Below are 25497 nucleotides of genomic sequence, written 5' to 3' on the forward strand. Positions count from 1 at the left end.
TTATCAAGTCTCTTGTCTTCTTTCATGCTTTTATGTGTTTCTCCTCTTCTCTCATGTGCACATTAAATTTCTATGGTTAAGCTGCAATTTATCCATGTAATTCTTTAATACATCTATAAGCAAAAGATCTTGGATCAAGTGGTATCAGAGCAGGTCTTTGTAGATGTGAATTGCATGTTTGTATGCTAACAAGAAACAGGCTCCGAAGAGGCGAAGGGAAACTAAAGTCTTTCGATCCTGAAGCGGGGCATGCACATCGAAGGAGAAACATGGCAGATGAAGAGGCTCGTTATGAAGAGGAGCGCAACTACCGCAAAACCTTCTATACAATGGCAGAAAAGGTCGATCAGTTGCTTTCAAGGCTAGAGAAAGCGGAAGAGAGAAGAACAACGTTTAGTGCATGGAAATGGTGGAGAAGAACCCCCTCCTTCTCCTTCCACGAGTGAAAGTTATTCTTCCTCCCATCACCATCATCATAGAAATTCAAGGGATGCATCTAAGAAACCTTTCTCTAAATTAGATGTCAAATTTGATCTTCCCATGTATAATGGTGAAAGTAATGTAGAAAAGCCTAAACTAGATTAGGCAGATTGAAATCTACTCAAGGATTCAGCAAATCGAAGAGGATGAGGCAAAGATTCAGCTGGCCTCTCTTCCGCTGAGTGGCACCACTCTCATCTGGTGGGAGAGCAAATTGCGAAGCAGTAAGAGTGTGGGTAATCTTCTTTCCTCATGGCCCAGTTTTATTTCTGCATTAAAGGAACATCTTTATCCCTTGGGTTATAAGAAAAAAGCCTTAATGGATTAGCAATACTTAAGGCAATGCAGAGGTCAGGATGTTCAAAGCTTCACCGAGGAGTTTAGAAAACAAGCACTTAATTTGCGCATTGCACTTGACTCACCTGAAGTAGTAACTAAGTATATTGGATCATTACATAGTTACATTCGACATTCATTATTATTGTTTGAACAAACTACTATTGACTCGGCCAATGTAAAGGCCATTCATCTTGAGAACAGGGGCAAAAATGAAAGAGATGATCATTCCACGAAACCACCTTTCAAACCTCCAAATGGCAAACCCAAAGGGGAAGGAAAGGGAAAGGAGAAGAGGACGGCATCAACCAAGAAAAATGAAGGAGAAAGGCCTTATTGTACTCACTGCAAAAAGGAAGGTCATGACGACGATCATTGTTGGAAATTGTACCCGGAAAAGAGACCAAAGAAGTATGGAGGAAAAGGCAAGCAGAAGACAGTGGCAACTGTGCAGCGAGAACTTGGATCTGATTCTGGAGATGAAGCATTGATCACGGCAACAGGAACAAAAGGTACTCTTACACCTCATGTTAACTCTGAATCACGTGAAGGCACCAGTTCAATAGATGAGTCTCTTCCTAACGAACGAAAGAGAATTGAGTTATTTCATATTAGAGTTGTCATCAATCATACAAAAGTGGAAACTCTATTTGATACCAGATCCCAAGCAAATTTAATTTCAGAGTCCTTGGTAAAGAAGCTAGGCTTAGAAACCAAACCACATCCAAAACCTTACCTGCTTGGATGGATACATGATAAAGCAAAATTCAATGTAACTAAGCAGTGCAAGGTTAAATTTGTGATCGCTTCTAAGTTAGTGGATGAGGTAGAACTTGATGTGATACCATTGGATATTTGTGGCAGGGTGTTAAGGAGTCCATATTTATATGATAGAAATACAGTCTTCTTCTGTCATGAAAACAAATAACAAATCACAAAAGATGGGGTAGAATATATTTTAAGCGCTCATCAAACTAAAATCAATGCCAGCCTTGTAAGTGCAAGACAAATGAAGAGGTTGGTGAATTCCAGTAAGGGTTGCATGCTTATGGTTGTAAGGGGGAAAGATGAAGAATTATCTGATGCTTTCCATGGTTGTGATCATGTGCATAAAAAGGAATTATGTGAATTAATTTCTAACTATGATGAGATGTTTCAGGAACTACGGGGATTACCTCCGAAGAGGGAAATCCAACATGAGATCCATTTGCAGCATGACGCTCCTTTACCAAACATTGGCATGTACAGTTTGTCGACTATTGAGATGGAGGAGATCAAAAAGCAAGTGCAGGAACTATTGAACCAAGGGGTCATCAGACCGAGCAATTCTTTGTGCGGCTCACCGATTGTCTTAGTGCAGAAAAAAGATGACACATGGAGGATGTGCGTGGATTACCGAGCACTAAACAAAATCACAGTGAAAAATCGTTACCCTCTCTCGCGCATTGATGATTAACTAGATCAATTAAAGAATGTTATCTATTTCACCAAATTGGATTTGCATAGTGGTTATCACTAGGTTCGAATTGCAGAGCAAAATGTGTGGGAAACTGTCTTCAAAACCAAACAGGGGTTGTTCGAATGAATGGTGATGCCATTCGGACTTTGCAACGCTCCATCCACTTTCATGAGAGTCATGAATGATCTCTTTAGGCCTTTCATTGATGAATTTGTTCTTGTATATCTAGATGATATTCTGGTCTTTAGTAAAAATTGGAAGGAACATGTATGCCAAGTAAAGAAAGTGCTTGATGTATTGAAAAAAGAAAAACTCTATGTAAAATTGTTATAGTGTGAGTTTGGGAAAACCTCTTTGGTTTACCTAGGTCATATTATTGGTCACGGTCAGTTAAAACTTGATCCTTCTAAAGTTGAAGCAATTGTAAATTGGCCTAAGCCTACTAGTGTAACTGAGGTTCGCAACTTTTTGGGTGCAGTACAGTATTGGAGGAGATTTATTGCCAATTTCTCTATTATTGCAACACCTTTACACACACTAACAAGTGTAAAGCAAGTCTTTCAATGGGGAGGAAAGCAGCAGAAGTCCTTTGAAGCATTGAAAGAAAAGACCAGCACTGCACCGTTCTTGGCCTTACAAATCTCCAGCAGCCATTCAAGATCGAGACAGACGCCAGCGGATATGCCATGGGAGTTGTACTGACGCAGCAACAGAAGTCGATATGTTACCATTCAGAGAAATTCCCTCAGGTTGTGATATATTATACCACTTATGACAAAGAGTTATATGCCTTGGTCCAAAGTGTGAAAAAGTGGAAACATTACCTGATCGGCAAGGACACCATCATCCATACGGATCATCAGCCCTTGCAGTATCTTCAGTCACAAACCAAGTTGCAGCAAGCTCGTCATTTCAGGTGGATGGGTTTTCTTCAGCAATTTCATCTGGTAATAAAGTATAAGAAGGGCACTAGTAATAAAGTGGCCGATACGCTATCTCGCCCTCCTATCTCTGCTTCAGTTATTTTGCATAATGCTTCGTTATCTTTTGAAAGTTATGCTGAACAATATGCTAACGATGATGACTTTAAGGAGATTTATGCAAAACTAACCCATTGTTCACAGGTGGACAATTATCACTTGCACGAAGAACTGTTGTATCACCTTGGCAAATTGTGCATACCCACAAGGGAAAGGGTACATGTAATCCAGGAGGCCCACACCTCCCTTGTGTCTGGTCATTTTGGCGTTGAAAAACTTTGTGTCATGTACAAAGATTTTGCTTTTGGCCTCATATGAAGAACATTGTGACTTGCTATGTAAAGGGATGTGTGATGTGTTCTGTTTCAAAGCCCTCTAGAACCTTGCTAGAAGCCATGAAGAGGGTTTTGAAAAAAAATGGTGAAAATTTGAATTTGTCACAATTCCGTCAATATTGCTCAGAATCCCTATTATGACCTGTTTTCAGAAATGGAACAATCATTCTGCATCTGCCCATGTGATAGAAATCTTGATACAGGCACTAGAATTTCAGATCTGCGCTGCAACTCTCCCGCCGTCACCAAAATTTCTGCAAAAAAGAGTTGATTTTAAATCAGCGATACCTCCCTCATTCGGACTCCGATTCCACTGATTTTTTTTTTAAATTGAGTGTTTTTTCACACAGAATCCAGATCTACAATTAGATTTTGCAGATCTTGCACCAAGACGTCCAGATCTGTGCCGCAAATTCGCTGCCGCGAAAAATTGTCTGCAACCCCACTGATTTTTAAATCATCGATATCTCCTTCATCCGGACTCCGATTCAGCCGATTTTTTTTAAATCAGGTATTTTTTCACATAGAATCCAGATCTGCAATTAGATTTTTCAGATCTTGCACCAAAACATACAGATCTGATCTGCAAACTCGCCGCCCCCGAAATCCTGCAAAAAAATTAGAAAAAAAAAACAAACAAACAAACAAAAAAAAAGTGGTATAGCTCCAATACCACTTGGTATAGCTCTGATACCACTTGTTATAGATCTGATCTGAAAATATATGAGAATACAAATATACCCAATAAATAACAAGATCAAAATATATAGAAATGCTTCTTTATTATCAAAACCCTTAAGGTAGGGTAACACCATACATTCACTCCTTAAGGAAGGAAAGCACTCCACAAGCCATATCCCTGTTCATACAATAATCCTTCACTATTCTTGATGTGGAGTCTCTAGCCTCTATATAGGCCTCATACATACAATACCATGGGTCATTACCATGGTTCCCTCATACCATCAAACTAATACCATGGGCCCATTACATTATTACTAACTACTTGTGGTCCCTTATATGATATAGGTTAACCACCTTATTTATTACTATGGCCCATCCCATTATTACATTATTACCTTGGGTACCTCCCTTGGTACCCCATATTATCCCCCCTAAGTATATAACAGAGGTACATGAAGGGGTTTCATGCTTGCAAACGGAAGAAGGGTTAGTACAAGACTTGGTATACTTGGATTGATGGATCAAGGTTGATCTTGTTATAATATGACTTGTTTCTGACAGGAGCAGGACTCACATGACAACGGGAGAAGCAGTGGCACAAGGATTTGTTTCCATGACAGAGGGAGTAATCAAGCCCTGCTTCAGTGTCAAAGTGTTAATTTTAGGATAACAATGGTATGTTATATGCTTGGAGCAATTTTACTTCAATTTTCTTTATTAACCCAATATCATATTCAGTTTAGCAATCACATCAACATGATAGTAAAATGCAGATAGCACATAAACAATAATAGTGGAAGACAAACCAACACAAGGGGACACAAGATATGGCACCAGCCAGGGACAAACCCCAATGTGGGGAAACCCTTGATCAATCCTTCTTATAATTCTTCAAAAGTTCAATAGAGAGAAAGTACAATTTACAATATTCACTTGCCCAATATGATCAGTCAAAACAGCAGAAACAGAAAACCCTAACCAGAAAGTCAACGTTGGTCAACAAGGCTGAAATTGATCTCCAAAACAGCTTGGTCAACCTTGGACAACTCGGCCTCCAACAGCAAGATAATGCAGCCCAAAACAATCTGAAAGTAACTAGTCAAACCTGGTCAACTAAAGTCAATGCAGCAAATAGAACTAGGGCAGTCAACGCGGGTCAACGCAGGGGTCAAACTGCCTCGGTTTTGTGCCCAAAACTGCAGCCTGCCCAAACAGAAGTCTCCCTCACAAAACCAAAGTCAACGCTGGTCAAAGTCAGCCTCCTGAAATTATGGTCAAATCTGGTCAACGCAACAACTAGAAAATCAGACCTTCCTTCGCACGAGTGGAGAGAGAGAAAAGCCCAGAAATTTGTACCCAATCAAGATGAGAGCGAAAAAGATGAACGAGAGTCATGCCAAAATGAGGAGGAGGCATCTTGTATTTATCTGCAACGTTGAAGGCCGTAGGAGGCTAATTTGATGGTTGGTCGACCTTGACAATTTGTCCATAATCAAAATAAATTCACAACTTCATTTGTACATGTCAGAATGGGATAATCTTCAGATCAATCCTACACCTCTCGGAAAGAGGAACCCAAGAAAAATATTAGCTACCTCATAAGAGTTGTCCAAAGTGATGTTTGGCCCTAGTTGCCAAATTTAACACAGAGGAAGCACCTAGTCAGGGTGACCGGAAAGTAGCCATCATAATGGATCCAATGAAGGAAGTCGGTCAGTTTATGGTTGAGTAAAGGCATGCAGCACATGTCTAAAATGATGAAGTACACTTGCAGGGATATACATATTCAAATTCAACAGAGTGTTGAAGACAAGAGAGCAAATTAGGATGATGATTCAGTTTAGATATTGCTTGGGAAAGAAGCAAATAGTTGTCGCACTCAAGACTGCAAAGAAAAAAGTATATTGTAGCTAGTTTAGCGAGTTGTGAAGCAGGGTGGCTCTGATAGCTACTTGCGGGATTGTTTGTTAAGGTACAGGATACGATCATGATGACAGGTCGAAGCACATTGAGATCTAGTACCGAGACATGGTACAAAAGGGAGGAGTGAGGCACCAATGCATTTTTACAAACGAGTAGGATGTTGTCATTCTCACAAAGCCTCTGTGACAAGGTGAAGTTTGTATACTTCAGGGACAAGCTTATATTAGTTGAAAATGTTTCCCTTGGTTAGAGGGAGTGTTGATGTTGTAGCATCAAAGGGAAAATATTCTCCCTAGGGTCAAGGGTATTGACCAAGTCAAGGTTATTGACCAAGAGCCATGTAATGTGGCTAGGGAGAATGGCCCAGAGAGCATCAAGACCCGGAGAGCTCCCCCGATTAGGGGTTACCTAACCATATTGCCAAGGGTTACTTGGCTAGTGGGTTGAGTGAGCGCCTTGTAGCATCGAGCAGGAGAGTTACCATTCAATCAGCATGCAGGAATGGTAATAGCCCATGGTTTCACCATAGGTCACAGGTGTTGACCAGGTTCCAAGTGATGACTTACATCATTGGTGAATTGCTCCAAGTGATGACTTGTTGAGCATGATGTTGATGCAGGATGCTTTCCACATGTAGTGATGCATACATCAACATAGCTAGCTCATTCAACATTCCTTAGAGAAAAAATTTCAACAAGAGAACATCTAAAAAGTCATTATGAATACTTCCCTAGCTAAGAGGGAGTGTTGGATTTTGTAGCTATGGTCAGTCTTCATAATTCATATTTAGCCCTCCAAATATATATGAAACGATAAATTCAAATGCGGATCCCAAGTCGGCTTTAAGAAAGGAAATTTCAATTTTTGAAATTTAATTTTTATGTCTCCACAAATGTCACTTTTTCCCTCCAAAAGATCAAGTCAACCTAACCCTACAGACACACCACTTCGGGTTCATCCAATCACTATATATACACATTAGACTTCACCACTTGGAAAGCAATTTTGGATCTGTTACATACCTTTTGTTCACACGTGGGATGCAGCAGAACGAGATTACTCTAGGGTAGACCGAAGTCATCCAAGGAAGATTGAGGATCTCTGGACAGACTGAATCTAGGCAAAAAGCCGAATCTCTGGGGCAGACAAAAGGCCAGATCTCTGAGGCAGACAGAAGGCCAAATCTCTGAGGCAGACCTATTCTTTGAGGAAGAAGGCCAAACCTCCAAGACAGGCCTAATCTCTAGGCAGAAGGCATGTTCCTAGACAGTTTGACCACCATTGACTGAGGCCAGTTGTGGGCAGTTTGACTAGGTTTGACCAAGATATTTGTTACTCATCATTTCTGGTCATTTTGAATTTGTTTGAATAAAAAGATCAGATTGTATCTCTTGTTGAATTGAATGATTTCTCTAAGAAACGGTTGTTGGGTTTTTTCCCCCATGTGGGTTTTCCCAAGGTAAATATTTGTCTCTTGTGTTTCGTTGTCTCTTTATGATCCTACTGTCATTATTGTTTCTATTGTTGAGATATTCTGTGTAATTACTTAATTATGAATGTGAACAAATGAAACATTAAGTTAAGAAATAATTAGAAGTAATTATTAGATTAGAAGACCTTGAAAAAATCAACAATAAAGAAAATTGCTCCATGCAATTCATCAATTACAAGAACAGGTAACTTGTCTTTGATTGTCATTTTGTTATCTGTAATCTAGACACAAATGCCATGAACCATCCTTTTTTATAACCATCACCATTGGTGAAGAGAAAGCGCTCAGGCTAGGTTGAATCATGCCAACCTCTAACAATTTTGAACCATACGCTCAATCTCACTCTTTTGTGCATATGGATACTTGTAAGGCCTAATGTTAGGTGATATACTTCCAGGTTGCAAATGAATAGCATGGTGACGACCTCGAGCAAGAGGAAGACCCTTAAGCATCTCTCCAAATACCTTGAAATGATTGTTGATAACTTTTTGGAGATCCACTGGAAGAAGAGGATATAGATGTTTGAACATCTAATGAACACAATTGTGCAATTACACCATGGTGTCCCATTTTTATCAATTTTGTCATGTTATTAGAGCTTATCACTTTACTGAGTTTCCCTTGGTTACCTCTAAGCTCAATTTTCTTTCCTTATAAGGAAAATCTTATAAGAAGATCTTGAAAATTAAGGGCTAATGTTCCCAATGATTATAACCATTGGACCCCTAATGCAACATCAGCACCACATATTTGGATTGAGATCATGGGACTATCCAACAAATACTCCCCTATATTTAGCATAATACTATGGCACTTCCCTAATTTATGGTACCTCCATCTGCAATCACTACTTGAAATTATGGTGTTGGATATACAAAGCAACTAAAAAGTTTTGCCAATTTGTAATTGAAGTTATGGGCACTGCCTAAATCAATCAACATTGTTACCCTTTTCTTTTCGACATATCCTTCTATCTTGAGGGTTTGTGGAGTACTAATGCTAGCCAATGCATGACAAGATATTGTTGGAGTAGTCTCTTCTAGCTCTAAATCTTGTGACAATTCCACTTCTTGGCATACAGATGTAGGAGGGAACAATTGTGGAAAGTGAGTTACCCCAGCCTTTGTGTTTCCACCCTTCTTCATTTGCCTTTTGCCTTTCTTGATTTTTCTTTGTATTAATGCTCGGGGCTCCGAGAAATGAGAGCATGTTGTGTATGATGTAAGCAGTTATTACCTCCTTAAGGTGGGGCAATTCATTGCCCACTAAGGGTTGGAACGTGCATAGGTTCCTCAATGATGTGGGGGCACTCATACGGCCCTAGGAACCAGGGTGATGGCCATAATAAAGGGGTAGGGCTTAGCTTTTCCTCATGTGCTATATTAAATTTCTCAGCCAACTTTTGCATTTTATGATATTCTTTTTCCTTAATTTCTTGCTTATGGCCATGATATGTTTCTAACGTTCTTTTAGTTGCATCAAACTCCGGGGCAACATTTCCAAGCCCAACCTGGACATGCGGACAAGGGTTGGGGGTGTGTCAATGCCTTGTGGACCCAGAGAAGGAAAATGATGAAATAGGGCTTGTAATGTGGGGAGGGGAGTGAAAAGTGTGGATCAGGAAAACAAGACCACGCTACCAAAATCGGGGTTTCCCAAGTAGTGCCCTTCCTAAAGCCATAAGCCAATAGGGGAGATCCCACGGGACTAGGATTGAGGATTAACCCCCCAGTTAATGTGAGGGAACAAAACTACGGTCAAAACCATTCCTTCTTCCATGTCACCTAGTAATCCATGCCTAAGGAAAAACAAACATAAGCACCCGATTGCACAATGAAAAAAATACCTTTTGGGTAGGATTTCCCACCTTCAAACATACGCTCTAAATAGATGGGTGATGGGCAATATGACTAATGCAAGGACCAAAGATCGAATGGCACAATGTATCTTCTACACTGGTGATTGTCAGGGGCTGCTGGCTGTCGGCTGAAGAGAGATCTAGGAGAAAAAATTCCTCCTATGGGGTCCCCAACTTTTGGTGGGTAACACATACATAAAAGGAAGAAGAGGAGAAAAGTAGTAGTGGAACCAACAATAGGTAGTCTTTTATTATACTAGATCAATCACCACTAAGTCACATGATCACATTTATTTATACATTTTATCAGTCCCGAGTAGTTGCAACTTTCCTCACTACCTTGCTCAGTAGACCAACTCAACTAATTGCTCAGCTTATTATCGCAGTTGACCAATATATTCGATTTGGTTGACTAGGCCCTCCAACAATGCCCACTAGTTTAACACCATTGTATTTCTTCATTTGGAACATAGTAAAAAAAAGCGAAGGGGTAAATGTTGAAAATTGTAGCGAGTGGAAGGTCTTCTCTGGTGTGTGCCTTAGCCGGGAAGACCACGAGTTGTTCTTCTTTGGCCATGGAGCAAGTTCATGGAGATGGTGAGTTTATTACCAGTTTGCGGGAATAATATTCACAAGTTCATGTGTAGTGTTGAAGGATCAATTACGTGGACCCTTCTTCAGATTAGCTACAATTCGAGTGGCAATTCGAGTTTAGAAAAACACGAGTTGGGAATTTCAGTCATTGATTGAAATAAGGAAGAGTTGTCACTCCAGTTATGATTAGAGAGAGAACCAGTTTGACTTAATTAACATGTCAGTTAGAGACTCAAGTTCTAAATTTGAAAAAGACCCAAAATTAGCATGGATTGAATCTATAAAGCAAGGACAAAGGCACAAGAAATTCATAGTTGTTTTGTGCACAAAGGAATGTGACAAAACACAACTCATGAGATTGTGAGACAGAGCACAAAGGTTTGTGTGAGAGCTCCTCACTTGTGGTGGGCGTGGGCTTGAGGAGCAAGAACGCATAGGTTATTGAGCTGATTTGGGCATAGAAATAGGAGTTTTGTCCTAAATAATAGGAGCCCAAGTGCGCACAGAAATAGAAGGTCCTAGTGCACTAGGAAATAGGGTAGCAAGTGTGCAAAGGAAGGAGCAAGGATAAGTGTGATTGCAGGGTGGTTTAAGCTAGTATAGCAAAGAATAAGTGTATTCCCAATTGAACAAATTGTCTTGTATTTGATTCAATTGCTCAAGTTTATTAATAAATACTTCAAACAAAGAAGAGAGTTTTCCTAGTTGGGTTTCCCAAGAAAAATAATTGTGTTGAATTGTGTGATTGTGTTTTTATCCCTGTGTTTAATTCCGCTGCTTATAAGTGTTAAGAAATTATGTGTCTTGGTGAAAGAAAGTTTAGGTTCTAATTATTCATCTAAGTAATTGCAGAATTTTGTGGAAAATTTAACATGGTATCAGAGAAAAGATCAATATAAAGACCAGCACCAAGTTGATCAGTGAGGCTAAAGCGCAAATCAGTCAAGAAGGCTAGCACTAAAGTTTGAAGAGCGGAGCAGAGCAGTTCCTTGGATAGCAGTATGTCATTCCTAGGGCAAAAGTCAAATCACCGTTTAGAGGGAGCCTCGAATTACAGTACATGGAAGGAGCAGATATATGTGGTGTTGGAAGGTAATGGGGTGATAAAGATTGTGAAGCAGGATCAAGTACCACCTCAAGATCCCCAACAGTTGGCCCAGCATAACAAGAATGACACCAAGGCGAGGAGGATCATTCTTGAGGGGATCAGAGACCATATTATTCCTCATCTCCATGAGAAGAAGACAATATATGATATGTTTAAAGCCATCTTAGATTTGTATCAGGGTTCCAGTGATGTTAAGAAGCTTTCTCTCAAAGAGAATCTAAGAAGTACCAGATGAGAAAAGATGAGCGCATCATCACATATCTTTCGAAGTTCACTCAAGTTCGAGATGAGCTAGGTGGTGTGGGTGTGACAGTAGCAGAACAAGACCTTGTGAGTCTTGCACTTCTAGGACTCCATAAGTCTTGGTATAGTTTCCAAGATGCAGTGAGTGGCAAAGATAATATTCCTAGTTGGGAAAGGTTATGGAGTGATTGCGTTCAAGAAGAGATTTGGATAAGGATGAGAGATGGTAGAGAAGCTCTAGTGGAGGACGAGCCTTTGCCCAGGCAAGAAAAGGTAAAGCCAAGAAGCGAGAAGGGCCAAAGAGAGGTCGAATCCAGTCAAAAGGGCGAAAAGAAGAAGTCGGATCTGAGTAAGATCAAGTGCTTCCACTACCATGAGTTTGGGCACTATGCCACTAAGTGTCCTAATCGGAAAAAGGATTCTAGTAAGGATCATGTCACTGCATCAACAGAGGTAGATGCATTTTCTGCCCAGTTCGAGAAAGATTTCTTATTGATTGCTTGCATGGAAAGCTCAGCAGACAACAACGTATGGTATATTGATTCAGGGGCATACTTCCACATGACCAAGAACAAGAAGTATTTCAACCACCTGAAGGAGGACATGCAAATTTAGATTGAGCTAGGAGATGATGGTATGTATGTAGCTAGAGGAGTTGGTACTGTCAGTTTTCAAAGGGAGTCAGGTAATCCTCTCCATCTCAGAGATATCCTCTATGTTCCAAGCCTTAAGAAGAATCTTGTTTTGGTAGCTACCCTTGACAACAAAGGTTATGATGTTATCTTCAGCAAAGGTAAGGCTTACCTCCAACACTTAGCTTCTAGATGTAAGAAGCAGATAGGTGTTGAAAATAGTAGCGAGAAAGGTCCTTCTTTGACTTGTGCCTTAGTCAAAGAGACTAGAAGCAATTTTTCCTTAGCATGCATGAGTTCCTATAAGTTAGGATCCAATTCCTAGAAGTTAGGAGCAAATTCTTAAAAAATAGGACGAGTTCCTAAAATTTAGGGCAAACTCCTAAAAGTTAGGGCGTGTGCATGAAGTAGTTTGACTAGTGCAGATGTGGAAGGCTCAATTGGTGTCTTTTAGTGCGAGTTAACTTGGGAAAGGACGAGCTAAGAGAGCCTTAACTTCTAAATTAACGTAAGACGAGTTACAATAGCTTGATAGCCTTTGTTAACTCTTCAACCAACAGTTCAATTTCCTAAAATAAAGACTTAGCAGATTTAGCCTATTCGAAAAGCTTAAAAGGAGGATCAAGGCACATTATTATTCATTGTCTTGTGAGCACGAGTTGGGGAGACAAGGTTGTCGAGAACACAGATTTGTGTTTGTGTGTTAGCTTGTGAGAAGATCAACATACCAAAAGAGGATTGTGCGCAAATTTATAAGAGAATTTCCTTGGGATTTGGCAAGGAAATAGGGAAGAAGGGATTAGAGTCTTGCAGGTGTTTCAGCTTAGTACAAGCAAAGAAAACCAAATTGGTTTCTATTGAAACAAGATTGTTTTTGTAAGAGATCTATTGCTCATTCTTCTATCAATAAAATTCGCAATCAGGTAGAGATTTTTCCCAGTTAGGTTCCCTAGAAAAATTGTTTTTTTATATTGTGTGACTATGTTATTTTTGTTCCTGTTCCGCTGCAAATTGAGTAGAGAAAATTTTGTGTCTTGGGTTACAAGTTAGTTTCAGATCTGTTCATTCAAGCAAATTAGAATTTTCATAGATTTTCTACAATAGGTGTAAGGAAAAAGAATTTGTACTTACTACAACTTGAGACAAGTGCAGCCTTGAGCAGCAAGGTAGGAAGTTCTCAGAGGAGAGAAGTGATCGTTGAGGAGAGCAGAGCTCTGAGGGAGTCCTTGGAGCAAGAGCAGATTAGAGTACCTGAGAAGAAGCCACTCAAGATGGAGCCTCATCCATTATCTCAGTTTGAGTCTTGACTAGTTGGCAATTGGGCCGACCAGCAAGATGTTGAGAAATTTATAGGCCAATAGTTAGGATGATTTCTCTTTAGCTTGATAACTGCTTGTGATGTCTTGTTACTTTTTTTTACTTATTAGCTTCTTGTATTATTATGTTATTCTTATCATCAAACAGCTACCAAAACAGGTAGATCAACAATACACAAGAACATAGGATATAGGCTGCAAACCAGGGCCAAAACCTCTCCACTTGAGAGGAAAACCCACAAATCTCTTCTCTTCTTATAGATTCTTCAATTAACAAATTCCAATACCTCTAGAACAAGACCAATACCTCTCCAAGATCAAGTCCAACCTTCTTGATAATGTGCTTTTTTATCCAAGTCAAACCCCGTCAAATCTCTTCCAGTAGCACAACTTCGACCCCTAGTAATAGATTTTCAGCCTCTACTACAAGTCTGAAATTTTCGGCCCTCCCAGCAACAACTGCTTCCACACATGTGAGCTTATTTCAGGCTTCCAAGACTTCTTGAGACCTTCGCTTGACTTTCTCCTTCTTCTAGGGCTTGAGGATGACCTAATGAGCCTTCCTTCAACCTTCTTTCTGCACTTTCTCCAAGTTCGATCCTGCAGCAATAAAACCCTAACCCAGCAACAGAAACCCTAATCTCCTTCCTTCGCACGTGTGAAGAGAGAGAGAGAGAGATTACCCAAGCACTTGACCTTCATCCTTCTTCTTCCTTCGCTAACCTCTTTCTTCTTCTCCTTTGCATGTTTAATGAGAGAATGAATAGTGTCCATAGGAGGTCGAGTTCCCTCCTATATATAGACTTCCAAGGTGGACGAAGTACCTCAAATTAGGCCGAATTCTTAGCTAGCAGGCCGACTTGGCATTCGAGGGTATTTTGACACTTTTAGATACAAAAATAATTCTAGTTACAAGTTACAGTGTGCCTAATAAGGTCTTCAACATATTACGATCACTCTTTTGACTTCTTGACCTAGGACAAACCCTAGAACCACTCAATGAGTGCTTGACGTCTAAAATAAAAGACCTTGAGCATGAAACCCAAGCTTCAAAAATAACAATAATAATTTTTCTTTCAATTTACAATATACAAGAATCAAAAGTACATTTCTTATTTATGAAGACCGAACCTAGTTACACATTTTTTCAACACTCCCTCTTAACTAGGAGGTATTCATAAAGGTACATGGACATTCTCAATCTGAAGAGATCTCATAAGAGAGTCGGATTAGTAACCCATTTGTTTAGCATCATATCATCCAGCATTGTCACATAGTAAGGCCTTAACTAACAACTCTATCTCTCCACAAGATCAGAGCACAATATTGGCGAGACCAGTGACTTATAGACACCATTGTCATTGTCTCTCAAGTCACATACCCCACCCAGGTGTTCACAGGGTATGTCCTTCCAGAGCTATTCTTATCTTGGATTCCCAGTCTTCAAAGAATATCAATCCTCTACGAATATTATTATCTTGGATGCCCTACCTCATTCTAAAAGAGTATTGGATGCCAAATGCTTACCCAATCCTCAATTCTTTCTTCCCAAAGTGAAGAAAAGAAAGATGTGTCTATCTCTCCCTCTCAACCAGGGAGGATATATCAACCAGTCCAAGCTTGTCTCTCAAATATACAAGCTTCTTGTTAGGAAGAGATTTTGTCAAGATATCAGCTACCTATTCATCAGTGGAGATACATCGTAGCTGCAACACTCCATCCTGCACCAGCTTTCGAATGTAGTGATACTTGTTATTTATATGATTTGTCTTTCCATGAAACACTAGGTCTTCAAACAACCTTATATAGCTGGTGTTGTCACAATGTACCATTGTAGGGTCCATTGGTCCTTCAAACAAATCAGACAATAACTTCCTCAACCAGACAGCTTCTCTACTTACTTCACAGGCTGCAATATATTCAGCCTCAGAACTACTCAAAGCAATCGATTCTTGGATTCTGCTCATCCAAGAGATCATTGAGTATCCCAAACTAAAGCATCCTCCAGTAGTGCTTCTTCCGTCCTTCTCACTACCTCCCCAGTCAGAATCTGAATATCCAATCAAGTGGACATCATTCCTCTTATCATACTTCAGGCAATAGTGGATTGTTCCTTGCAGATATCTCAGTATATGTTTGGCTACTATCCAATGATCATGCTTGGGTTCTACCTGGAACTGAATAAGAATATTCACTACAAAATGTATGTTTGGTCGAGTATTCACCAGGTACATCAACGAGCCAATCAATTGTCTATACTAGGTCGAATCCACAAGGCTTGACTCAGAACTTCTTAGCCTCCTCAAGTTTGTGATCACGAGAGTTGTCATAGGTTTGCAATCCATCATGGCAAACCTCTTTAACACCTCAAACACATACTTTCCTTGACCTAGATAAATCTCATCAAGTCCATGCCAAACTTCAAGTCCCAAATAATAGTGCATCAACCCTAGATCCTTCATGTCGAATTATGTTGCTAGTTGCTTCTTGCACTCTTGGATACGACCTTCCACACTTGTCATGAGAAGATCATCCACATATAGAAGAATGATTACAGGCTCATCCTTCACAACCTTGATGTATAGATTCGGATCAACAGAACTCTTTGAGAAGCCCAATCTTTGTAAGTATGCATCCATCCTTGCATACTATGCCCTTGGTGCTTGCTTGAGGCCATACAATGCCTTCTTCAACCTACAAACATAAGTCTCTCTATCTTTGACTTCAAATCCCAAGGGTTGCTCTATATAGACTTCTTCATCAATAGTGCCATTCAGGAATGCAATTTTGACATCCATTTGATGGATGTTCCATCCCATCGATGCTGCCAAAGAGACCAACGAACATATAGTTGTATACCTTGTTGTAGGTGCAAATGTCTCTTCATAGTTAATGCCTTCATGTTGAGAGAAGCCCCTAGCCACAAATCTTGCCTTATACTTGTCAATACTTCCATCTGTTGCATGTTTAATATTATAGAGCCACTTGGAAGTTACCATAGATTTGTCTTTGGGCCTAGGTACGATCTCCCAAACTCCATTTTTCATTATGGATTGATATTCTTCATTCATGGCATCTTTCTATTCTTGATGTTTGACAACCTCTTCAAAGTTGGATGGTTCAGCTTCTATTAACTTCGTCATGTAGGTTGCATACCTTGAATATATTTTGGGTTTCTTACTTTCCCTGAATGTGCCTTTGGTTGCTCCATGTCCCTCTGCATCTAAAAGAGTAGATTTCAACCAATTAGGTTTCTTTCTACTTCAGGGATGACCACAGGTTGCACGGGTTCACTGGGACCTTCATCTTCATGATTTGAACCTTCTTCCTCCCTGGTACCTTCCTCTTCATATATAGGAAGTTCTTCATCATCAGAGTCCATCGGGAGGTCTTTTGATTTCTTATGCAATACTTTCATCAAATATCAGGTCTCGACTAACTTCTATTCAGTGTCCTTCCTTTATATAGATCCTATATGCCTTTGAAGTATTGCAATAGCCAAAAAATGTTCCTTTCATGCTTGTAGGATCCAACTTATTTCTCTTGTCCTTTGGTATATGAATATAGAAAAGACAACCAAATATTCAGAGATGATCTACGCTTGGTTTCTTCCCAGTGAATGCTTCTTCAGGAGTCATGTTATCTAGTGATCTGTGAGGACTTCAATTTTGAATATATACAGCAAACTTTGTTGCTTCACCCCACAGAATTTTTGGCAAATCTTGATCATGTAACATGGGTCTTACACTTTCTTCAATAGATCGATACTTTTGTTCTGCAACTCCATTTTGTTTGGGATGGTATGGGACTATTAGCTCCCTCTTAATCCCAAACTCCTTACAGAAAGCTATGATTTCCTTTGAAGTATATTCTCCTACATTATCGGACCTTAGAATATTTATTATTTTTTTTGTAAGGTTCTCCACTTCAATTTTAAATTCTTGAAATTTGATGAATACTTCATCCTTGGATTTCAACAAATAAACCCAAGTTTTCCTTGAATGGTCATCAATGAATGTCACATAATATAGATGACCTCCAAGAGACTTTGTAGACATAGGACCACAAACATCGGAATGAATGAGATCCAAAATTTCTTTTGACCTTGAAGCACTGCTTCCAAATGGTCTTTTGACATTTTTTCCTAATGCACATCCCTTGCATACTCCTTCATGATCCTCCTTGAGTTCAGGGATGCCATTCACTATTGAATTTAGAGTTGGTAATATTTTGTAGTGAAGGTGACCAAACCTTCTATGCCAAAGTTCACATGGGCTTACTTCAATGTGAACCAAAGCTTGAGAGAGAGGAGTCAACAATCTGTAGAGTCTTCCTTCTTGAATCCCAATCATCTTTGCATTTTCGATGCTAGAATTTTTATCCCATACTACAACCTTTCCATCTATAAAAGCGACTCTATCTCCCTTATCTTCTAGACATGAAATAGAAAGTAGATTCTTTTGCAAACCTGGAACAAATAGGATGTTGTTGAGATGAATACTTCCTCCATTCTCTAGCTCCAACGAGGTTGATCCAATTCCTCTTACAGGATAGCTCTTCTTGTCACCAAGCTCAACGGAGTAAGAAGATTTCCCTCTTGATAAGGTCTTTAGTTGCTTGTGCTCACCAATCATATGTCTTGATGCTCTATTGTCGATCACACAAATGTTCTCATCTTCAAATGTGCCAGTAAGAGCTAAGAATAGTCCTTCATCCTTTGTAGATGTCTTGGTCATATCATTCTTGATAAATAGGAGATTCCACAATGCCTTGATGCCCTTCTTGAGGTGACTTTCTACCTCCAAACACTTTTTTAGAAACTTTTTCAAGGGAGTGGTGATCTTCACCATGCCCTTAGCCAACCTTAGCTTTGATTCCATGTTGAGAAATCTATAGGGCAATAGTTAGGATGATTTCTCTTTAGCTTGATAACTACTTGTGATGTCTTTTTACTTTTTCTTACTTATTAGCTTCTTCTTGTATTATTATGTTATTCTTATCATCAAACAACTACCAAAACAAGAAGATCAATAGTACACAAGAACACAGGATATAGGCTGCAAACCAAGGCCAAAACATCTCAACTTGAGAGGAAAACCCACAAATCTCTTCTCTTCTTATAGATTCTTCAATTGACGAATTCCAAGACCTCTAGACCACCAAGTCCAACCTTCTTGATGATGTGCTTTCTTTATCCAAGTCAAACCCAGTCAAATCTCTTCCAGTAGCACAACTTTGATTCCCTGCAATAGATTTTCGGCCTCTATTGCAGGTCTGAAATTTTCGGCCCTCCTAGCAACTGTTGCTTCCACACGTGTGAGCTTTTTTCAAGCTTCCAAGACTTCTTGATACCTTCGCTTGACTTTCTCCTTTTTCTAGGGCTTAAGGATGACATAATAAGCCTTCCTTCAACCTTCTTTTTGCACTTTCTCCAAGATCAATCCTGCAACAGCAAAACCCTAACCCAACAACAAAAACCATAGTCTCCTTCCTTCACACGTGTGAAGAGAGAGAGAGAAATTACCCAAGCACTTGATCTTCGTCCTTCTTCTTCCTTCGCTAGCCTCTTTCTTCTTCTCCTTTGCTTGCTTGATGAGAGAATGAATTGTGTCCATAGGAGGTCGAGTTCCCTCCTATATATAGGCTTCCAAGGTGGACGAAGTACCTCAAATTAGGTCGACTTCTTAGCTGGCATGCCGACTTGGTCTTGGAGGGTATTTTGACACTTTTAAATACAAAAATAATTCTTTTTACAAGTTACAATGTGCCCGATGGGGTCTTCAACTTATGACAATGACTCTTTTGACTTCTTGACCTAGGACAAACCCTATAAGCACTCAATGGGTGCTTGACCTCTAAAATAAAAGACCTTGAGCATGAAACCCATGCTTCAAAAATAACAATAATAATTTTTCTGTCATTTTACAATATACAATAATCAAAAGTACATTTAATATTTATGAAGACCGAACCTAGTTACACATTTTTTCAACACAAGATGATGAGGAGCTTAGCCCAAGGCAAGTGGAGATAGCCACTCAGTCAGTGATTCCGGGTATAGGGAGAGTTCGAGCCAAGTGGGCAGAAGAGTTGTTTAAGGGAGATCATAAGAGAGTTGGATCTTCCAATATCACCTTCAGCCAAAGGAAGCAGCCAAAGAACAAGTCTTTAGATCAGATTCCGTAGGAGAAAGCAAGGAAGTCTTCTAGTTCAGACAAAGCAGTTGCAGAAGCAGAGAGTGTGACTGTTGGAGAGAGATCTAGGTGGACAAGGTTCTTCCAAACATACCGTCCTCGCTAAGAGGGAGTGTTGAAAATTGTAGCGAGTGGAAGGTCTTCTCTAGTGCGTGCCTTAGCCAGGAAGACCACGAGTTGTCCTTCTTTGACCATGGAGCGAGTTCATGGAGATGGTGAGTTTATTTCCAGTTTGCGGGAATAATATTCACAAGTTCATGCGTAGTGTTGAAGGATCAGTTACGTGGACCCTTCTTCAGATTAGCTACAGTTCGATCAGCAGTTCAAGTTTAGAAAAGGACGAGTTGGGAACTTCAGTCATTGATTGAAGTAAGGACGAGTTGTGACTCCAGTTATGATTGGAGAGAGAACCAATTTGACTCAGTTAACTTGCTAGTTAGAGACTCAAGTTCTAAATTTGAACAAGGCCCAAAATTAGCATGGATCGAATCTATAAAGCAAGGACGAAGGCACAAGGAATTCATTGTTGTTTTGTGCACGAAGGATTGTGACAAGACACAGTTCACGAGATTGTGAGAGAGAGCACAAAGGTTTGTGTGAGAACTCCTTGCTTGTGGCATGTGTGGGCTTGAGGAGCAAGAACGCACAGGTTATTGAGTTGATTTGCGCACAGAAATAGGAGTTGCATCCTAAATAATAGGTGCCCAAGTACGCACAGAAATAGGAGGTCCTAGTGCGCTAGGAAATAGGGCAGAAAGTGTGCAAAAGAAGAAGGAGTAGGGATCAGTGTGATTGCAGGGTGGTTCAGGCTAGTATATCAGAGAATAAGTGTATTCTCAATTGAACAGATAGCCTTGAATTTGATTCAATTGCTCAAGTTTATCAATAAATACTACAAACAAATAAGAGGGTTTTCCCAGTTGGGTTCCCAAGAAAAATGATTGTGTTGAATTTGTGACTGTGTTTTTATCTCTGTGTTTAATTCCGCTACCTATAAGTGTTAAGAAATTATGTGTCTTGGTGAAAGAAAGTTTAGGTTCAGATTATTCATCTAAGCAGTTGCACAATTTTGTAGAAAATTTAACAGTAAACACTCAAGGCAAATATTCATGAGACCAAGAGGTTAGGTTTTAGACTTAGAACAACTTGTAGAAGCAACACACAACATGAGTGACAAGTAATTAGACAAAAGAAAGGAGGCTTTTAGCCCATTGTGAGTGTTGGAAGTCAATTTGAATAAATTTTGCACCCCAACGATTTTCAATAAAAAATTGGGTTGGGTGTCCCTTGGGGACAACCAATGGAAGAAGTGAATGGCCATGGAATTTTTAGCCTTAAATTTATTTAACTCCAAGATCAGGGACATGGCAATTTTTATTTGGTTTTGGGATTTTCTAGATATTTCACCTGGAAATATTCTCTTTTGGGGTTTTTCTTGGTATATGGTTGCACTTGTGTTTAACCAAGTGACAAATAGACTATAGGATTTTGGATGTGTTACATTGCATGAGGCAATAAACACAAGTTGCCACATTGTTCACATGGACCAACATTACAATTTGACAGTATATGGTGCAGGTGGTGTTTCTCCTGAGGATCAAACCATTAGGCATGCTCACAAGAGAAGGAACTTAAGTAGAGTTCACTTTCTTCAGCACCACTGATTTCAAGAGGAGCAGTAAAGCATAGTTTACCAACTTTAGCATCATTGGTCTTTCGGTCTTTTGGATCAAGGGGGGCAATGTTGGACACTAATGATCCAAAAGGCTTAGGAAAGAAATGTAAGCATTACATTAGGAGAAAATTGAAATAAATGCGTTAATCACATGATTAAAGATTAGGGCTAGCTTTAGTCTTGAGTGGTTAGCATTTATGAGTTGTCTCCATTTATTTAACGAGGCGAGGTAATCTTCTTGTAATGGTCGCATTCTCCACTCAGGACCACCAAAAGGTTGGAAAGTTACTATTAAATTGGAAACTAGGGCCAAACTCCATGAGGGTCGGCTTATTTATGGCAGCTGATATTTTTATTGGATCCCTCTCGTCGAGAGGTGTAGGATTGATCCAAAGATCATCCGATTCCGATAAGTATTTATGGAGATATGAATTTATTTTGTTTATGTAATTATAGTCAAGCCGACCAGCTCTTATGTAGGCTCTAGAAGCCCAGCCGACATGTCTATTCAACCTCCTCATTTTTAGTATAAATAGAGGAGGATTTAAGTCATTTGGCAGCACTCTTCATATGATCTCTCTTCTCCACTTGTTTGGGTTGTCCTCTCTCAAGGAGGACGTAGTGGAAAGGGTCTTCTAAGAGAGCCTTGGACGCAGTCAACTAAGGTCACTTAGCCGCAGTTGAAAGGAGAGACACCTGTACGCAGTTGAAGAAGATCTGGCCGCAGTAAAGGAGGCCTCATACGCAGCTAAAGGGAAGGCCCTATCCGCAACAAAGGAAGGTTTGGGTAAGGCTAGATCCACAGCCATTGAGGAGACCCTAATACACAGCAAAAGATGATGCCCTAACCGCAGTGATGCCCTAACCACAGTAAGCCGCAGGCTTATAAGGATGATCCACGCAGCAAACAGAGACCTTATACGCTGTTCATGGTTAGACCTTATACGTTGATCATGGAGACCTTATACTCAGTTCTTGAAGGCTCTTATACGCAGGTCATATCATTGTTAAGAAGAGGCCTAATCTGCAGAAAAGGAACTCGAACTTCTTACCTTAGATTGGGCTGCAGGCAGAGGACACTTCAGCGTGGGAAAGAGGAAGCGTAGGAGCCTTTTGGAGCTGTATTGAAGTCTGTTCACACTTGCTGGGAGGCCGAGTTAGGTAAGGAGTAGGGCAGGTCTGTTGTGGCACGTTGAAAGGGTAAGAGAACTCTGTTTGGGCAGAACGTAAGTTACAGGTAGGCTGTGTGGTAGGCCGCAGGCCATACCACCACAGCTAAACACTTGCGTGGGTCTGTTTTGGGGCTGTATTGTGCCCTAATCTCCAGCGTAGAAGTAGAGGGATCACACTAAGGTGGGCCGCAGGTATTGAAGGCTGTTTGAGGACTGTTCATGGACTGTTTGAGGGCTGTTGCAGTGTGCTAAAGTGCCCTAACCAGGAACAGTCAAGGGCAGTGTGGGACAACAGATTTGGAGGCAAGGTTGTTGTGTATTGGGTCAATGTGTAGACCTTACTTGCTGCTGGGCTAAGCCACAGGTCATAGCCAGCAGCATAGATTGTGTTAAGGGTTGCGTAAATCAGTCTTGCAAGTATGGCAGTATTGAAACGTTAACTTGGATCATGACTGAATAAAGGAAGAGAACTGAAGTTTGATGCACCAGCTCATATAGCAGTGACAGCTAGTACTGCCGAAGAAGGATAGCATTCTGGAAGAAGTAGCATGATTGGATGCAGCATGGTTGGATGCAGTACGGTGATGGAATCACCTTGAAGAAATATGTCGTCACCTAAGTTTAGATCTGCAGTCCTTGTCATCAGATCTGCAACCTCATTATATCATCTTCATGATGAAGATCTCTTCTCTTATCTTGTCAAGTCAAAGTTTTGACTTCTGATGTATATGTACTCTCTCTCTCTCTCTCTGCTGAACTTTGAAGATAAAAGAAGATTTGATCAAAGGGTTTCCCCACACATTGTGGGGTTTGTCCCTGGCTCGCGCCATATCTTGTGTCCTCTTTCCTTGGCTTGTCTTCTGCGTTTTATATTTATGTTCTATCTGCAGTTTATCATAATGCTGATGTGATTGCTAACTGTGAAAATTTAAATAAATTGCTCTAGCATAGAACATACCTAAACTTAACAGTTACTAATAAAGAATATATTTTCTTCGTATCAATCTTTCTCATCTTGCTTCTTTTAGAGGCTACAGTATTTATCATAGATGACAATCTGCTACAGTTGCAAGACTGTCTACGCAGGTTTGGTGGAATTTTGGCAAGAGGTGATTTTCTGATAAAGCAAGAAGAAATGAAGAAATAGATTTGAAGATGAAGAGATGAATGTAGAATATATGACATGAGACCATGTTACCAACCTAGAGAACCAACAAGCATAGTGGTTGGTTGTCCAAGTACATTAGTGGATGGTGGTAGATGTGTATGTAGTCTTCAACAATTTTGTACTCATCTTTGTTAACCTTTGTATCATGGAGAGGTAGATAGTTGCAAGATATTGTTTGTGTTAAGGGAGACGCAAGAGTATTAACACTACAGTCTCCCCAATAATACTAGGAGTGAAAGGATAATAACGTAAGATTAGTGTGTATTAAAGGTCCCATGTGTGTTAGTTAAGTGGCCATTAATGAGTTAATAAAGTGTCATTAGAATTAAGTGTTGGTAATTACTAATTAGGAGAATTCAGTAGCTCAACTACTCGATGCAAGGATAAAGGTGTATCTACCTCATTGTATCAAAGTGTCATTAGAATTAAGTGTTGGTGATTAGGATAACTCACTGGCTCAACTACTCAACGCAAGGATAAAAGGTGTATCTACCTCATTGTATCGACGATTCCATGTAATAAAAATCCCTATTCTCTCCAATTTATGTGTATTCTTATTTTTCTACCCGAAAGAGGTGAACATGGAACAGAAAAACCTATGATATGACCTGCTAAATCTCTCTCATTGCGACGGCGTTGGCTTGGAAGAGTTTGAAACATACGATTGAGGAATTTAATTTTAGGCGTGTTGCTTCTTATTGTCTTTTTTATGTCTTCAATTTCTTCTCATGCAAAAATATTTGATATCTGAATTCCCAACGTAAAACAACCAACGAGCCATTTTGTAATTCTTGTGATCAAATTATTTCGTAGACCCTTCTTTGCTATCATAGCCGATATTCCTGCAGGTCCCACACAGTAGAATCAAATTCATAAATTTATGTTCTATAGAATGTTAGATGCTGTTTTTTAACCTTGGAGCTGTCTTAAATTTTAAACAACTAGTACACATTTTATTAGGGATAGGAAGTTCTAGACTTACAAAAGGTTTAAAAATATGCAAAACTAATATTTTAATGGAAAATTTATAAAATTATCGTCACTGCTTAGTTTCAAATCAGTAAGGCGTTAAAATGGATTTAACTCCCCCCCAATCAATGAAAAACAAATGAGAAATTCATGGCAACCAAATTGCAAAAGAAATACACAAATGATGGTTAAGCAAGGTTTTACCAATCGCAATGGTGGCAGCAGTGAGAGCATCTCGGCCAAGGCGAAGGGGCAGCGCCCATAAGACATTGAGCGTCCTTGAGAAATCAGTATCCCACCCGAGAGAGAGGTAACCGAGGGCACCCAGGCCTACAAACGTTCCCCCGAACATCGCCCTTCGAATCCACTTCCCACCCCTGTAAACTTTATGGGCATCGGTTGTCGACCACTTTCTGAAGGAAGACCAGTGCCCTCTGAATTGAGGATTTCCCAATGACATACGAGATCGAGGGCGCAGCAGGCGAGTGAGTGTGAGAGATCTGGATGCCATGTTGGTCTTCCCTCTGTCGACATTGCCGGTTTTTCCCTTCGGACACGTATTTTATTTATAGTTGTAGCAGCAGGACTTTGAGCTTTCAAAGCATACCTAAACACAACTCGATCAAGAAGAATAATAGAGTGCGCTCCCGTCTTAATTTGGGGCGTTGCTGACGTGGACTTGCGGTGTGTGATTCATGCTTTGTGGATTGTTTTTTGTCGTAATGTTTATTTATGAGATTGTTAAGAAGAGCATTTTAATTTAGGGAGAGCAATTTTTATCAAAGCACCGTTTATAAGATTTTTAAAAAGAATTTAGCAAATGGGTAAATGGGTAGATGGTTTAGGTTAAGATATGAATGAAAGGAACAAAATTATAGG

At 39.9% G+C, this 25497-nt stretch overlaps 1 protein-coding gene across 3 annotated transcripts in view; it reads right to left on the reverse strand.

Moving 5' to 3' along the window:
- Window positions 1–25218, reverse strand: part of ATH9 (ABC2 homolog 9) — a 274795-nt gene extending 249577 nt beyond the window's left edge. Inside the window, exon 1 of one of the 3 annotated variants that reach the window (XM_089439644.1) lies at window positions 24823–25218. In XM_089439644.1, the coding sequence (XP_089295770.1) occupies window positions 24823–25129 (307 nt within the window). In that variant the 5' untranslated portion in view covers window positions 25130–25218. The remainder of the gene's footprint in view (window positions 1–24822) is intronic. The other 2 variants (XM_089439643.1, XM_089439645.1) reach the window with 2 other exon arrangements.
- Window positions 25219–25497: the final 279 nt, after the last annotated feature.

The sequence above is a fragment of the Pinus tabuliformis genome, chromosome 9, assembly GCF_031772625.1.
Source record: "Pinus tabuliformis cultivar Carrire ecotype Pingquan chromosome 9, CPIR1, whole genome shotgun sequence".
Classification (NCBI taxonomy): Eukaryota; Viridiplantae; Streptophyta; class Pinopsida; order Pinales; family Pinaceae; genus Pinus; species Pinus tabuliformis.